The sequence below is a fragment of the Mustela nigripes genome, chromosome 6, assembly GCF_022355385.1.
Source record: "Mustela nigripes isolate SB6536 chromosome 6, MUSNIG.SB6536, whole genome shotgun sequence".
NCBI classification, from domain to species: domain Eukaryota; kingdom Metazoa; phylum Chordata; class Mammalia; order Carnivora; family Mustelidae; genus Mustela; species Mustela nigripes.
In genome coordinates, this window is record NC_081562.1 from 138,610,515 (window position 1) to 138,626,846 (window position 16,332).

General features: G+C 36.2%; 1 protein-coding gene across 5 annotated transcripts in view; it reads left to right on the forward strand.

Annotated features, from left to right (window-relative positions):
• The window catches only part of ZEB1 (zinc finger E-box binding homeobox 1), a 186,708-nt gene that overhangs the window by 159,024 nt on the left and 11,352 nt on the right, over positions 1 to 16,332 (forward strand). For 3 of the 5 annotated variants that reach the window (XM_059404355.1, XM_059404356.1, XM_059404359.1), the window contains exons 4-6: positions 2,954 to 3,115; positions 10,449 to 10,651; positions 14,719 to 14,824. In XM_059404355.1, the coding sequence (XP_059260338.1) occupies positions 2,954 to 3,115; positions 10,449 to 10,651; positions 14,719 to 14,824 (471 nt within the window). The remainder of the gene's footprint in view (positions 1 to 2,953; positions 3,116 to 10,448; positions 10,652 to 14,718; positions 14,825 to 16,332) is intronic. The other 2 variants (XM_059404357.1, XM_059404358.1) reach the window with 1 other exon arrangement.

Below are 16,332 nucleotides of genomic sequence, written 5' to 3' on the forward strand. Positions count from 1 at the left end.
CCCTATGACCCAGCAATTGCACTACTGGGTATTTACCCTAAAGATACAAACGTAGTGATCCAAAGGGGCACGTGCACCTGAATGTTTATAGCAGCAATGTCCACAATAGCCAAACTATGGAAAGAACCTAGATGTCCATCAACAGATGAATGGATCAAGAAGATGTGGTATATATACACAATGGAATACTATGCAGCCATCAAAAGAAATGAAATCTTGCCATTTGCGACAACATGGATGGAACTAGAGCGTATCATGCTTAGTGAAATAAGTCAAGCAGAGAAAGACAACTATCATATGATCTCCCTGATATGAGGAAGTGGTGATGCAACATGGGGGCTTAAGTGGGTAGGAGAAGAATCAATGAAACAAGATGGGATTGGGAGGGAGACAAACCATAAGTGACTCTTAATCTCACAAAACAAACTGAGGGTTGCTGGGGGGAGGGGGTTTGGGAGAAGGGGGTGGGATTATGGACATTGGGGAGGGTATGTGCTTTGGTGAGTGCTGTGAAGTGTGTAAACCTGGTGATTCACAGACCTGTACCCCTGGGGATAAAAATTTATGTTTATAAAAAATAAAAAATTTTTTAAAAATGCTTATTTTTCCAGCTAATGACAGACTGTAGGAATGATTTTTGAGAATATTCTTTGATTTACTCTGACCAGCTTCCTGTAGAGCAATGAAATTTTTAATAATAGTTAGGCAATAGAATAGATGAGGCCATTAAAAGAAAACTACTCTCACTCCCTCTGACCATATTATTATATAGCTAATTTCAGAGCTTCCTAACTACAGCCAAAATATCCCCATAACAGAAAATTGCCATGCTTTAACCCCAGATATAAATCCATATAAACAGAAAAAACTGAAAGGCCTGTCTTAATTAATCAATAAGAAAGTTTTCCCAGGGTGCCTGGGTGGCTTGGTCAGTTAAGCCTTCAGCTCAGGTCATGATCCTGAGGTCTTGGGATCTAGGGCCCCCACCCTCACTGCGGGCTGCCTGCTCCCCCAGGAGTCTGCTTCTCCCTCTCCCTCTGCCGCTCCCCTTGCTCCTTCTCTCTCTCTCTTTTTCTCTCTCTCTCAAGTAAATAAATAAATCTTTAAAAAAATATATGCTAAAGAAAGAAAGGGAGGGAGGGAGGGAGAGAGGAACAAAGGAAGGAAGGAAGGAAGGAAGTTGGTTTCCCCCCATCAGTATTTTGAATTTTTTTTCCTTTGGCAACCTGGAGGTTTTTACACTCCAAGGCAATGCACAGGATGACTGTACTGGGATATGACTTTTTCTCTTCTTCCTTTTTTTTTTTTTTTAAGATTTTATTTATTTATTTGAAAGAAAGAGCAGGAATTCCAAGAGGGGCTTGATCCCAGCACACTGAGATCGTGACCTGAGCAGAAGGCAGACACTTAACCGACTGAGCTACCCAGGCACCCCCCTCTTCTTCCTTTTTAAAAAGATAGATTTATTTATGTATTTATTTACCTATCTATCTATCTATCTATTTATCTATTTATTTAAGAGAGAGCTAGAGACAGCAGCAGCATCAGTGGGGGTGGGGTGAGGGAAGAAGAAGGAGAGGGAGAGGAGCAAGCAGACTCCCAGCTGAGCACAGAAGCTTATGCAGGGCTCAGTCACACATCTCTGACATCATGACCTGAGCCACTGAGCCACCAAGGCACTCCATCTCTTCTTCCTTTTAAGGAAGTCTTAGAAAGTCTGGAAAGGGGAAAGTAGAGAGAACCTTCCAGATTCTAAGAAAGAATATACACGGAATTTGAGGATTTGGAAATAGACTCCCTTAATACCCACAGTACCAGCTTACCTCTTCAAGAGTTTTCACTTCCCCCTGGATCCAGTAACCCAGTGCTAAATAATTGATAGCTATTGGCTATATTAGAAAGGAGGGGGAAATGGTGGGTCACCATTATTATTATGTCATTGGTTCTAAGGTTTTAAACAGCAGCTGACCTGAGGACTTTAAATCTCCACTATGTGGGAGATTTAGCAAGATTGTTTCAATAACTAGCACACAAAAACATGCCTACACCTCAGCATTTTAATTTGGCCCAATTTTAGTCTGCTGGGAAATGCTATTTTACAGATTTAGAAGTGACAGTTCAGCCTGAAGCGTATAAGAAGTCAGCCACGAGACAGCCATACAACACATTGCAGTTACCAGCAGCATGGAGTAGACACTGTCCTCTGGAGCCAGTGGAGGAAATGGAGGGAAACCATGGTGCAGCAATACTGCTTTAGGAACTCGAAGCACTCTGGGTTTCCTTCTCAAAGTGGCAGTATTCCATTATCTCTTGAAACTTTCTAACCAGAAGAAAAAATGCCTCTGCCCCTAGCCCACTGTTAAACATTTACTGAAGCAGAAATAAAGGAAAAGTAGCCTTGTTTATTATATATGAGTACTAGAGGAGATAAGCAGTTTTATGGATTTGATACTCCTAACTCTTAGTAGATATTTTTCCAGCTATAGATAACTATTAACACTGTTGTCTAGGAAATCAGATACCTGTACTGAACTTCAAAGTGGTTTAAATTGAGCATGATTCGGATTTACAACTCTAAGTAAATATCTAATAGGTTCCTAGGAAGGACTAAGGTTTGAGAACTAAGGTTTTCTCCCTTTTTTCCTTGATTTATCCTTGATTGAGAAATTAAGAATTCATTCAACTATATTACCTTTTCTGTGTCCTATCAGTCACATAGACTAGAAGTACACTCTAAAGTTTAAGAGAGATATTGTGAAAATTCAAGACTGTTGTAAAGCTTTCTTAAAGACTTCTTAATAATAGACAACAGAATGAGTAAATTTTGTTTTTAATTTTGGGCAAATATTTCCTACAAATTCAAGAACAATAGTGTGTTCTCTTAAGGTAAATAATTTCTTATTTAGAAAAGCTTTGTAACAACTTGGCAGTATAAAGTATGCATTTCTTTTAGTAAAAGATGATGAATGTGACTCAGATGCAGAAAATGAACAAAACCATGATCCTAATGTTGAAGAGTTCCTGCAACAACAAGACACTGCTGTCATTTACCCCGAGGCACCTGAAGAGGACCAGAGGCAGGGCACCCCAGAAGCCAGTGGTCATGATGACAATGGTAAGTAGAGCTTCACAGTTGCTTTTGTTTTCATCTTTACAGGATTATCATTTCCATAGCTTACAGTGGGAACCTACTCTACTCTAGGGAACATTTCTGATATCTAACATTTTTGGCAGATGCCCATAGAAAATAATCTCTTTAATAAAAGGAACACGTGTATGATAACAGCATAGTATTAAATTTGTGGCATCTCACTACTGGTAAGGCCACTGCAATGAAGTGCTTAGAACAATGCCTGGACGTTGATTTCCATTCACTCACAGGGCAAGTATTAGAAATGGGAGCTAGGATGACCTTTAACTGCCTCTTGGTTTTTTTCCACTGTTCTGAAAGTCATGCTCTAGTCTATTCTGATATGAACAGCCTGTGTATGAAGAGTGGTAAAATGTAGTTCTAATATTTCATACTCTCCTAAAAGGAAATAGACTACCATTCCCTCCTTCCATGCTAGAAACAGATGACAATTGCAATCAAATATTCCTATAAGAAATTTTATGCAAGATCTGCACCAAGAACTAAGACGTCACTTGGAATGTTTGGGGATATTTAAAGTATTTAAGATCCTATATCTGGTTTGATTTTTCTGGGGTTCCCAGTTTAATGGATAGATATAACTTAATATTTAAATAATCAACTTTTTTAAAAGACATTTTTAGAAAAGCCAAAAGTTCACCAAAAAGTGAGACAGAAGTACAGGTATTTCCCATGTACCCCTTGCCCCCAGTGTAGTATAACTATTCCCATTATTAATATCGCTCACCAGAAAACACCCAAAGTCTATCATCTCCTTTAGGGTTCATTCTTGGTGATGTACATTTTGTGGGTTTGGACAAATATGTGATGACATGTATCCATCATTATAATATCTCATAGAGTATTTTCATTGCCCTAAACACCCTCTATATTTTGCCTATTCATCTTTCCCCACCTCCCCTCATCCCTGGAAACCAAAGATCTTTTTGTGTCTCCATAGCCTTTTCCAGAATGTCATATAGTTGGAATTACACAGCATGTAACCTTTTAATTTGGCTTTTCTCACTTAGTAATATGCACTTAAGTTTCCTCCATGTGTTTTCATGGCTCATTTCTTTTAAGTGCTGAATAATAATTCCGTTGTCTGGATGTACCATAGTTTATTTACCTGTTCACCTACTGAAGGACATGCAAGTTTTGGCAATTACAAATAAAGTTGCCGTGCACATCCATGTGCAGATTTTTGTGTAGATGTAAATTTTCCAACTCCTTTGGGTAAATACCAAGAAGTACATATGCTGGATCCTCTAGTAAGAGTATGTTTACTTTTATAAGAAAGTTTCTGTAGCTCGACATCCTCGCTTGCAGTTTGTGGTGTCAGTGTTCTGGATTTTGGCCATTCTGATAGGTGTGTGGTGGTATCTTGTTTTAATTAGCATTTCCCTGATAACGTATGATGGGAAGAGTCTATTTGCCATCTGTATATCTTCTTTGGTGAGGTGTCTGCTAAGGCCTTTGGACTATTTTTTAATCAAGGTACTGATTTTTTATTGTTGAGTTTTAAGAGTCCTTTGTATATTTTGGCTAGTAGTCCTTTATCTGATGTGTCTTTTGCAAATATTTTTCCCAGTATGGCACTTGTCTTCTAATCCTCTTGAAATCATCTTTCACGGAAGCAGAAGTTTTCATTTTCATGAAGTCCTGCTTGTCAATTCTTTCTTTCCTTGGTGTTATATCTAAAAAAGGCATTGTCATAGGTAGGGTCATCTAGTTTTTCCCTGTTATCTTCTAGGAGCTTTATAGTTTTACATTTTACAGTTAGGTTTGTAATCCGTTTTGGGTTAATTTTGGGGAAGGGTGTAGGGTCTGTGTCTAGATTCAGGACATTATGCATGTCCTGAATGTTCAGTTGTTCCATTACGTTTTTCTTTTTTAATTTGGTGTTTAAATTCATTTTAGTTAACATATAATGTTATTATTATTTCTGGGGTAGAATTTAGTGATTGAGTAGTTCCACATAACACCCAGTGGTCATTCTATCAAGTGATCTCCTTAATGCCCATCACCCTGTTACCCCATCTACCCATCCACCTCCCGCCCAGCAACCCTCTGTTTGTTTCTAGAGCTAAGAGTCCCTTATGCTTTGCCTCCCTCTCTGTTTCAATATTATTTTATTTTTCCTTCCCTTACCCTGTGTTCATCTATTTTGTTTCTTAAATTCCACATATGTGAAATCATGGTATTTGTCTTTCTCTGACTGCCTTGTTTTGCTTAACATAATACCCTCTATTTCCATCCATGACATTGCAAATGACAAGATTTCACTCTTCTTGATGGCTGAGTCATAGTCCATTGTATTTATATACACCGTATCTTCTTTATCCTTTTGTCTGTCAGTAGTCATCTGGGCTTGTTCCATAGTTTAGCTATTGGGGACATTGCTGCTATAAACATTGGGGTGCAGGTATCCCTTCAAATCACTATTTTTGTATCCTTTGGGTAAATACCTAGTAGTGCAATTGCTGGGCCATGGGTAGTTCTATCTTTAACTTTTTGAAGAACCTCCATCCTGTTTTCCAGAGTGGCTGCAACAGTTTGCATTCCCACCCACAGTGTAAGAGGGTTCCCTTTCTCCACATCCTCGCCAACATCTGTTTTTTCCCGACTTGATGATTTTAGCCATTCTGACTGGTGTGAGGTGGTATTCATTGTGGTTTGGATTTGTATTTCCTTGATGCCAAGTGATATTGAGCATTTTTTCATGCATCTGTTAGCCATGTATGTCTTCTTTCGAGAAATGTCTGCTCATGCCTTCTGCCCATTTCTTGTCTGGATTTTTTTGTTTTTTGGGTATTGAGTTTGGTAAATTTCTTATCGAATTTGGATACTAGCCCTTTATCTGGTATGTCATTTGCAAATATCTTCTCCCATTCTGTAGGTTGCCTTTTAGTTTTGTTGATTTTGTTTCCTTTGCTGGTGCTAAAGCTTTTTATCTTGACGAAGTCCCAGTAGTTCATTTTTGCTTTTGTTTCCTGTTCCATTACTGTTGTTGAAAAGACTATCTTTACTCCATTGTATTGCCTCTGCTCCTTTGTCAAAGACCAGTTGACTTTATTTATAAAGATATTTCTGGCTCTCTGTTCCTCTGATCCATTTCTATATTCTCACACCAATACCACACTGTTTTGATTACTATAGCTTTATAATAAGTCTTAAAGTCAGATAGTGTCAGTCCTCCAACTTTATTTTTCACCTCCCATATTGTATTGGCTATTCTGTGTCTTTTGCCTCTCCATATAAACTTTAGAATGTTTGTCAGTATCCATAAAAGGACTTTCCAGATTTGAGTTGGAATTCCACTAAATCAAATTGGGAATAACTGGCATCTTGACAATAATAAGTCTTCCTATCCTCAAACAATGAATATCTCTCCATTTATTTACTTCTTTGATTTTGTTCGTCGGAGTTTTATAGTTTTCCTTGTATAAATCTTATACATACTTTGTTAGATTTATACGTAAGTATTCAGCTTTTTTGGTGCTAAGTTAGTGTTATTTATCAATCCACTTTTAAATTTCTGAAGGAAATTGAGAATGGTGTAGAAAACAAAATAGATTCCATTGCAAAGAATCACCTGTACCTTCCTTAAATCAGGAATCAATTATGAAAAATGCAGAAATAGAAGTTTCACCTCAGAATCGATAGGATTTTCTGTAACTAAATCAGTGACAAAGGAAATAGAAGTAGGACACTCTAGAATTGATTCCTCCAGTGTGCCAAAAGGATGCATTTTTGAAGACAATTATTACAAAGATTATTACCCCTGGGGATACAGTATTACAGTTATATGAATAGTGTTGTGTTGATCTATTTGCATATTTGTTGAGTCTATAGTTATAGGCACTCTAAACTTCTGTAGGTCCCTACCATTTGTACTTTGATTTCTCAGGGTTTTGGTTTTTTGTTTTTGTTTTTTTAAGATTTTATTTATTTAGTTAGTTTAGAGAGAGAACGGGTGGGGGCAGGCAGAGGAAGGAAGAGAGAATCCCAAGCAGAGTCTATGCTGAGTGTGGCGCCTGATGTGGACCTCATAGTTACAACCTTGAGATCATGACCTGAGCTGAAACCAAGAGTCAGACTCTTAACCAACTGAGCCACCCAGGTGCCCCAGTTTTTTTTTTTTTTTCCTTAAAGGAAATTTGTTAAATTTCACCTGAGGAACCCATAGGTTATAATAAATAAGAAAAGGAAATTTAAACATTTTAATATACATATGTAAATCTTTTATGTAACAGAAAGTTCTTTAAGAATCCTCATGAAAGGAGCACCTGGGTGGCTCGGTGGGTTAGGCCTCTGCCTTCGGCTCCGGTCACAATCTCAGCGTCCTGGGATCGAGCCCCACATCGGGCTCTCTGCTCAGCAGGGAGCCTACTTCCCCACCCTCCTCTCTCTCTCTGCCTGCTGCTCTGCCTACTTGTGATCTCTGCCTGTCAAATAAATAAATAAAATCTTAAAAAAATGTTTTATTGCACGGATCAAATAAAGTTAAACTTCGTAAAGTCCATTGTTATAATCAACACAGTAAAATCCTATAAAAATTGGGGCCCTAATCATTCTGAATTAGTAAAACATTTGAATTCTAGAATCTGTTTTTAATTCAGATACTCATTACTTTCAGGTATACAGCTAATAAAATATTTCATAGTAGACATTCTGTCACACCAGTAACATCAGATTATCCTCAGAAGCCCTCAGCTTTTTAAGTGTTGGTGGATTCAACACGCTCTCTGTACTTCATAAATTGTCAGAGGGCAAACTTTTTTCTGGAAGGCTGAAGTATCACAAACTCTGAATCAGTGGTGCACAATTAAAGGAGATTTTGCAAATATTTTATATCCAGTACTACTATCAGTCTGAAATGTCATGCTACTGAGCAAAGGAGGTTTAGGATACAAAAATTAAGGTTTTTTTTAAAGCATATTCATAGTCACAGATACATAAGGAAATTATAGACTGCTCAAAAAATAGACATAGTTTGGATTTCTTTCTAAAGTTATTTATAAGAATTCTAAAAAGAAAAATTTTTTCCTTATGTGATAAGCCTTCTTTGCTTAAAAAAGTGATTCTTTTAAATAAACATCCAATATTTTTCAAAAATAGAAACAAAAATTTTCATTTAACTCTCAAGCCTGTTAGTTCTATAATTTGCTCTTATTATGTCAGATATTCAGGTTTACTTTTTGTTGTTTTATGCTAGTATCCTAAAAGAATAAATTCTTATCTCCTTGTCTGAGAAATTCAATATAGATTGATTTATGAAAATAATAACTTGCTGGTAGAATATTATGAGCACCCTGTCATATTACAAAATTACTAGTATTTTGTTTATTAATGATGAAGGCAAAAAAGAAAATAGAACATAATGAGAACAGACAGCTGTATTACACTTGGATTATAAGCAGCTTAAGTAATAGAATCACATGTCGATTGTGGTGCCAATAATAAAGCACCTGCAATGGCTCACTTGGACTTCTGCCACTGTAACCAGCTAAAATCAATAGGACGGATTAGGTACTCTGGCAAGGAGAATGTCCCAAATGTTGATTTCCTACTTACCTTTACAAATAGGAAATTAATACCAGACAAAACATAACGTGATTTCCAAAACAATTTCATGTGGCTAATCTAATCCCATTAGAAGTAGGTCATTTTAGAGACATCACCAGCAGAAAATTCTCTGATTCCAGTTGCCTTGCTGGCTGATAATAAAGACACCATCATAAACTTTGGGGGATTTGGTTGTTTGATTTTATTCATATGGGATCAGGTGCTCAGTCTATTACATGCAGGCTGGTTCTCAAGCAAAACTTTTAATTTATATTGACTTGGATTTCAATAAAGATAATATATGTTTATGAGGGATTTTGAGATTGTAATATAATTTTCTTTGGTAGTCTTTTTCTTTTTATCTTTTTTTTTAAAGATTTTATTTATTTATTTATTTATTTATTTGTCAGAGAGAGAAAGAGTATGCACAAGCAGGCAGAGTGGCAGGCAGAGGTGGAGAGAGAAGTAGGCTCCCTGCTGAGCAAGGAGCCCGATGTGGGACTCAATCCCAGGATCCTGACCTGAGCTGAAGGCAGCAGCTTAACCGACTGAGCCACCCAGGCGTCCCAAGTCTTTTTCAATAAGAAATTCAAATGAGGGTAAAGATATGATTTACAATAAGTTTTATCTTTTAGGAACTCTTTTTTTTTTTTTAAAGAAATAAACCAAATATGGAAAAGCACTCTTAGTTAAATAATATTAATTGGCAAAATAGTATTATGTTTTAGGATTGTCGGGCTTAGATGGCTCCATGTGTAAAAATATGGTTCATTCAGGAGCATTTGGGTGTCTCAATTGGTTAAGTGTCCAACTCTTGGTTTTGGCTCAGGTCATGATCTCATAGGTCCTGGGATCGAGCCCCACATCAACCCACGTGGCAGTCTCCATGCTCAGCAAGGAGTCTGCTTGAAGATTCTCTCCCTTTACCCTTCCCCCCATTCACACACCCCTCTGTCTCAAATAAATAAATCTTAAAAAACTATATGGTTCACTCAGTGAACTCCAGTTTTTCTGTATTTCCTTTATTTTCTGAATCCTATCCTATACTTATCCATATAAAATTCTACAGAAAATGTATCCATGTAATTCAGTAAGGAAAAGAACATAAAGAAGCATGCGTGGGAGGTTTTTGTGGGACAGACCTAGATCTGGCTCCTGTTACTCATTTCCCCCAGCACTTGTTCTTGTGGTCTGACCTCTGTCATATGGCTACACCTAACTGCAGGGGTGTCTTGAAAACATAATCTAATTATATACTACTCACTGTGTGATGGCAATAACTTTATAGAGTGTCATTTCCAAATTAGAAAGAAAGCATTAAATAATTAATGATACATCATTACCAATGGAAAGATTCTATTATGGTGTACAAGTCCCCTTCAATATGTATATATTTATAAAAGTAATGTATATTTCTAATTTTGTTTATATTTTCTTTGTCTAATTAACCCTACAAAAAGAAGGGAAGATTTGTGGTTTAGTGGAAAAGACATGAGAGTTTAAAGTCAGACAGCACATGTTTGAATCCTGACTTCATCATTTACTGGCCAAGTGACTTTTAAGTTATTTAACCTTTCTGAGCATCCTGTTTTCTCTTTTATGAAATAGAGATAGTATCATTGTATTATTTTAAGGATCAAATATAAAGTAGGTAGTATAATATCTGGCACAAAGCATAGGGACTCAGTGACAGCTTTGGTAATTTTTTTTGGATGTTTTAAATTCAAAATATATTATCTTTCTTATACAGGAACACCAGATGCATTCTCCCAGTTACTCACCTGCCCGTATTGTGATAGAGGCTATAAACGTTTTACCTCTCTGAAAGAACACATTAAATATCGCCATGAAAAGAATGAAGATAATTTTAGTTGCTCCCTGTGCAGTTACACCTTTGCGTACAGAACCCAACTTGAACGTCACATGACATCACATAAATCAGGAAGAGATCAAGTAAGTGAAAGCAACCATCCGTACAAGGCAAGGGTTTTAATATACTTAAAAGGATGTAGTAGAAAGCATCTTATCTACAGCCTTACAAGAATAAGTGATTATTTGAATTATCTGGTCATTTCTGAGTTATAAAGTACATGTGAACACTATTGTTGAGGTCCCTAAGTTTTTTTATTCTTTTTCAGATAAGGTCCTTTTTTGTAAATTTAATTATTTTGCTTATACCGTAACAAATATTTCCCTGAAGTTTAAAACTAGATTTCAAAGTGCATTCTACCAAAATGCTCAGTGTAGGAAAAATAAATACTGGTTTCATAAACCATATGACTAAGTACTTACCAAATTGAGAGGAAAGTCAAATAATAAAAGTTAATTTTCTGGGAACCAAAGACTACTTTATTTATTCTCAGTGTAAGTTACTGTGTTCTATTTACTGTAGGAAGGGAAGTTGCTTCCTTTAAGAATCTGAAGTTTAGATTCTAAACATTCTTATATTGAAGACTCATTTTTCACATGGTTTGTTCTATCCCTATGTCATGTTGCCTCAATTTCTAGTGTATAAAATAAGACTATTCTTCTAGAAGTTAACGTTTGAATGGTTGGCTTTGTACTTAAGGATTAAAGGCCAAGAAGCTCTTGCCAATTGCCCTTCTTTTGGAAGATCCTGATAAGTATCAACTCTAAACAATCAGATTAATATCAACATGACGCTAACTTTAAAAATCAGAGAAATGTTCAGCTGCACAGTGTATTTTAAGTGTATGTGTTATTGTTGTGGCACATGTCCAGTTTCTTGTATCAAAGGATTATGACTATCTATAAATGCAAATCTGTGAGAATTCTGCCCTATGTATGTACCTCATATAGTCCTGTATCTCACAGAGCACAAGTTAGACCCTTTCTAAGATGATGGCTAAACCAAACAAAAAAAAATACAGCAGAAACAAAATCTTCAAGCAGGGTCAACCTATCTTCTCAGGACCTTGACAACAACACTCACAAAATCACAAAATAAAGGGGTAGAAGGATGGCAATCAGGAAGTATAGAACCACGATTTCCTTAGATAGGTTAGTGGGTAAGTCCATGAGGGAACACTTGAAGTTGGCAAGAATACCAAAAGAAGGAAGAAATTGATACAGAGAAGGAACTCCTGAAGACAAAGACCATCTGTCCCTATGCAACTCTTATTAGGGATGATGCTTTTTCCATCTGACTACAGTACAGCCAAGCTTTGGGAAAAGAGCCCTATTTGTGTGACATTTGGGGAGCAGGCACCAACTGCACCTGTTGTCCCCAAATCCTGTCTCAGAAATGATCTGCAAAGCTCAGGTGGAGCTAATGGTGAAAACAAGAGATGCCATTATAGAAAGAAATCATAAGATCAACGATGAGCATAAGAGCCAATTTTGTGGTGATTTTTCAGATGAGTGAAAGGCAGTAGGTTTTATATAAAGTATGTGATCAGGCAAAAGTCAGAAAGGAGCTGTGGTTAATATGGGTACCAAAAATGTGAGGAAATATGATTGGGATGTCTTAGAAACAATTTAGGTTATGGGGCAGCAAACTTGAGTTTGAAAACCATGCCATGGCTTAAAGATAAGCATTTCCATGTATTATTAATTTATTCATTAAACAAACATCTGTGTTTCTATTACATCAGAACCTGTTCTGTGTTCAGAACCTGCTCAGTGTTAAAAGGCACAATAGTGAAAAAGATAGGCAAAGATCAAGAAAGTGGGGAGCATATATTAGCAGATGATGTAAAATATAAGAAAAGAGATAGTATGAAGAAAAAAAAAAAGCAGAAGGTAGAAAGTGAAGAAAGCTACTATTTTTTAAGGAGAGAGAGACCTTTCTAAGAATGGACATCTGAACAAAGACCCAAAGGAAAGGAAGCAGCCAGTCATAGGATGATTAGGGTAGGTTGTTCCAGTCAAAGGGAACAGAGGGAAACATGAAAAGGCCTTGAGGCAGAAGCCTGCCCAGCATCCCCAAAGGATAGCAAGGAAGCCAGTATGAATAAAGGGGAGAAAGATAGGTGAGGCCAGGAAGTATTTGGGGCTGGATGATATTCCCCATTGTATAGACCCTGGTAGAGACTTTTTATTTTATTCTACAGTGTGACAGGGAAACCTTTGAAGGTTACTGAATTTTGTCTTTATTTTTTGATTATTTTTAAGGGAACACTGGCTGTTGGGTGGAAAGTAGATCAAGAAAGATAAGAATGGAAGCAGGGAGACCATTTGGAAGCTATTGCTATAATCCAGGCCTAATGTGGTGGTGGCTTTGAAATCACTGGTAGTGACTGACAGGACACTGACGAATGTTAGATACAGAGTATATTCAGGTGGCTTGCTGATGGAGTGAGTAAGGGAGTTAAAGAGAGGAATCAAGGATTACTCCATAGTTTGGGGCTGAAGCAATAATCAGATAAGTGATCGTGTCCTTCACAAAGACAGGAAACACCAGAGGAAGGCCTGACTCTCAAAAGGGAAATTAAGAGCTCGGTGTTAATCATGTTAAGTTTCACATGCCCATTTCTTTCTGACTGGTGGTATCAAGGACTCAATTGGTTCTCAGAGTCTGGAGTTAAGGGGAGGGGTCTAGAGATACACTGTTGGGAGTTTTCACCATATATTTGGTGCCTACAGCCATCGGTTTGGATGAAGCAGGATACATAGTAAGTACTCATTCTCTTTCCTTCCTGTATGGAAAACAAAAGAAGGGAGATTCCAGCTAGAGGAGCATGAAGCAAGTCGTACTTGAGTTAAGCCTTTGAAGTATGGCTAGAATCTTAATAATCAAAATTATAGGGAAACATAACCAAAAAATAAGAAATAGTATAAACTAAAGCAAGGAGATAGAGTAGTCTATGTACAAAAAACTGAGACTCACTGAGTGACTGAGGCATGAACTTCTTCCAGGGAACTGGTAAAGAATCAGCCTGGAAACTCAGGTAACCTCAGAATGTATAGACTCAGAATCTGTATTCAGGGGTTCATGGGGGGAGCCTTTGGAGGGTTATGAGCAATTTATGGTTTATGAGGTTTATGATAGAACTCAGTTCAAGCAGTGCTTTTGTACAATTAATCTAATGAACAAAAAAAAATCAGAAACAGACTCACACAGAGAACATACTGGTGGTTGCCAAAGGAGAGGGAGGGAGGTGGGCACACTGGGTAAAAGGGAGTGGGAGGTCCAGGCTTCCAGTTATAGAATGAATAAATCATGGGGATGAAAGGTACAGCATTGAGAAGCTAGTCAAAAGCGTTGTGATAGTGTTTTATGGTGACAGATGGTAGACACTTGTGATGAGCATAGCGTAACATACGGACTTATTGACTCACTATGTTCTATGCTGAAACTAATGTAACACTGTATATAAATTAGACCTGACTGGGAAACATTTCATAATAATAAATAAATTTAATGATGGATAAAGAAAAGTAAATAAATAAAGTAATGGAAACTTTACTTTCTGGAAAAGTAAAATCTAAAGTAAAAAAAAAAATACAATTTTTTTAAATTTTTTACTCTGGAATAAAAAAATACAATACCTGGAAAAAAAATCTAAGAGTGCAAAATATATTTGAAATACATAAAAGTGAGAATTTGATAAACCAGACAGAAAGCTGTTATAATACTCCATGTTTGGATGAAAAGATGGAGGTATTTTTTAAAATTCATCAGATTAAAGTACATTTTGGAAGTACCAAGCATCTAAGAGATAGGATAAACTACTGGAAAAAGCCAGGCTACAGAAGGGATAATCTCTAGTTTCTAGTAATGTATATACTATCTTACTTGTGCTAAATACTATATTACTCAATAAAGCATGATTCTAATGCTCTAAATTAGCAAGTGGAGATTTTTCTTTATGTCCAAATTCTGATCCTACTATCACCCTTCTTTTTGGTGCAGTATTCCAAGTGTTAGATTTTTGTGACTGACTCAATTTGAAGCCTTTGAGAAGCAGAATTCATCAAAATGCTTTTAGCAGATTGGCTATTCTTTTACGTCCAAAGCTTTTTTGCCTTGTAATTAAAATATCAATTCTTTCCTACAGAGACATGTGACACAATCTGGTGGTAATCGTAAATTCAAGTGCACTGAATGTGGAAAAGCTTTCAAATACAAACATCATCTAAAAGAGCACTTAAGAATCCACAGTGGTAAATATTTCTTTTCTGTCTACACCTTGAATATTATAGCATATATGGTAATAAATAAATTTGTTGTATTGTGATCTACACACATGGTCAGAAACTTTGCTTTTCTTGTAGAATGAAGACTAACCTGGAGAAATTTTTTATTTATAAATCATATTTTATTGGAATCTTGATCTTTAACTAAAGCATAATAAGCTAATATAATATGACATACTTCTCCAATTTTTTAATCAGAATATATATTATATATGTTATATATTTTTTTTAATATAGAATAAGAAGTGCAACCTTCTTGAGCTTTCTGATGAATACTAATTCCATTGCCTCTTTTGCACAGTTAACAAGGGAGTGAAAAAGGATATAGAGGTACAATTTGTACAAGAAAGTAAAAAGGCCAAGATGTTCTTTACCTGAAAGAAATAGAAGTGAGTCAGGAAAATTTAATTTCCTTAAATTTTAAGGAAAAATTTAAAGCATCGAAAATTTTAAAGAAAATATGTTTACCTACCATTTCACCTTTCTATTCCACATCCTTTTCTAAATTTTACTTACAAAATGATATTATCTGAGAAAAATATGTCTGTTTTAGAAACTTAGAAACAAAAAGAGCTGTATTTGCAGGTCTTAGGGCTTTACTTCAAAAGCTATAACAAAAACTCCATAGCATCTCACATTGCACTGTGACATCCATTCATCTGATTAATTTTGGTATGTTATTTTAGATTTATTTTTTTTTTCCAGAATATGTAAATAGCTTTTATTTTTTTTTTATTTTATTTTTTTAAAGATTTTATTTATTTATTTGACAGGCAGAGATCACAAGTAGGCAGAGAAGCAGACAGAGAGGAGGAAGCAGGCTCCCCACTGAGCAGAGTCCGATGTGGGGCTCGATCCCAGGACCCTGGGATCATGACCTGAGCTGAAGGCAGAGGCTTTAACCCACTGAGCCACCCAGGCACCCCTTGTTATTTTAGATTTATTAAATAGTAGTGAAAAATAACTCTTTTCTAATTAATGAGAAATGATGGCTGTCTGCACGTGACTTATTTTGTGGAAATGATTGTATTGACATTTACATCTTATAAACATCCTACAAAAAGAGTACAACGGGTGGCTTTGTGAAGGGTGACTAGTAATATCTGTGTTTTATTTTCGAACTACATTTCTAGCTGCTTCACTGTCTTGTTTGTTGAGGGCTAATAAGGTTAAAGTTACCAATTTATTTAAACCAAGATTCTTGCAAAAACATTTATTTATTTGCACACTTAAATGTTCCTGGAAATGAGAAGTTGTCTTTTGCAGTTTGCCACAAAATCCTATTTCTTTTCTTAGCTCCTGGGCTATCAAAAAAATTTTCATCAAGAATATATTTTTAATGACCTGCTTTCTTATTACAGATGATTTGAAGTTGTTGATAGAGATAGAGCTAGTTCAAGAGCATTTTCTTAAATGTTGAGATTGGAGTAGAGGAGGGAAAATAAAATTTAGAGTAAGATTCATGTACAAAATGA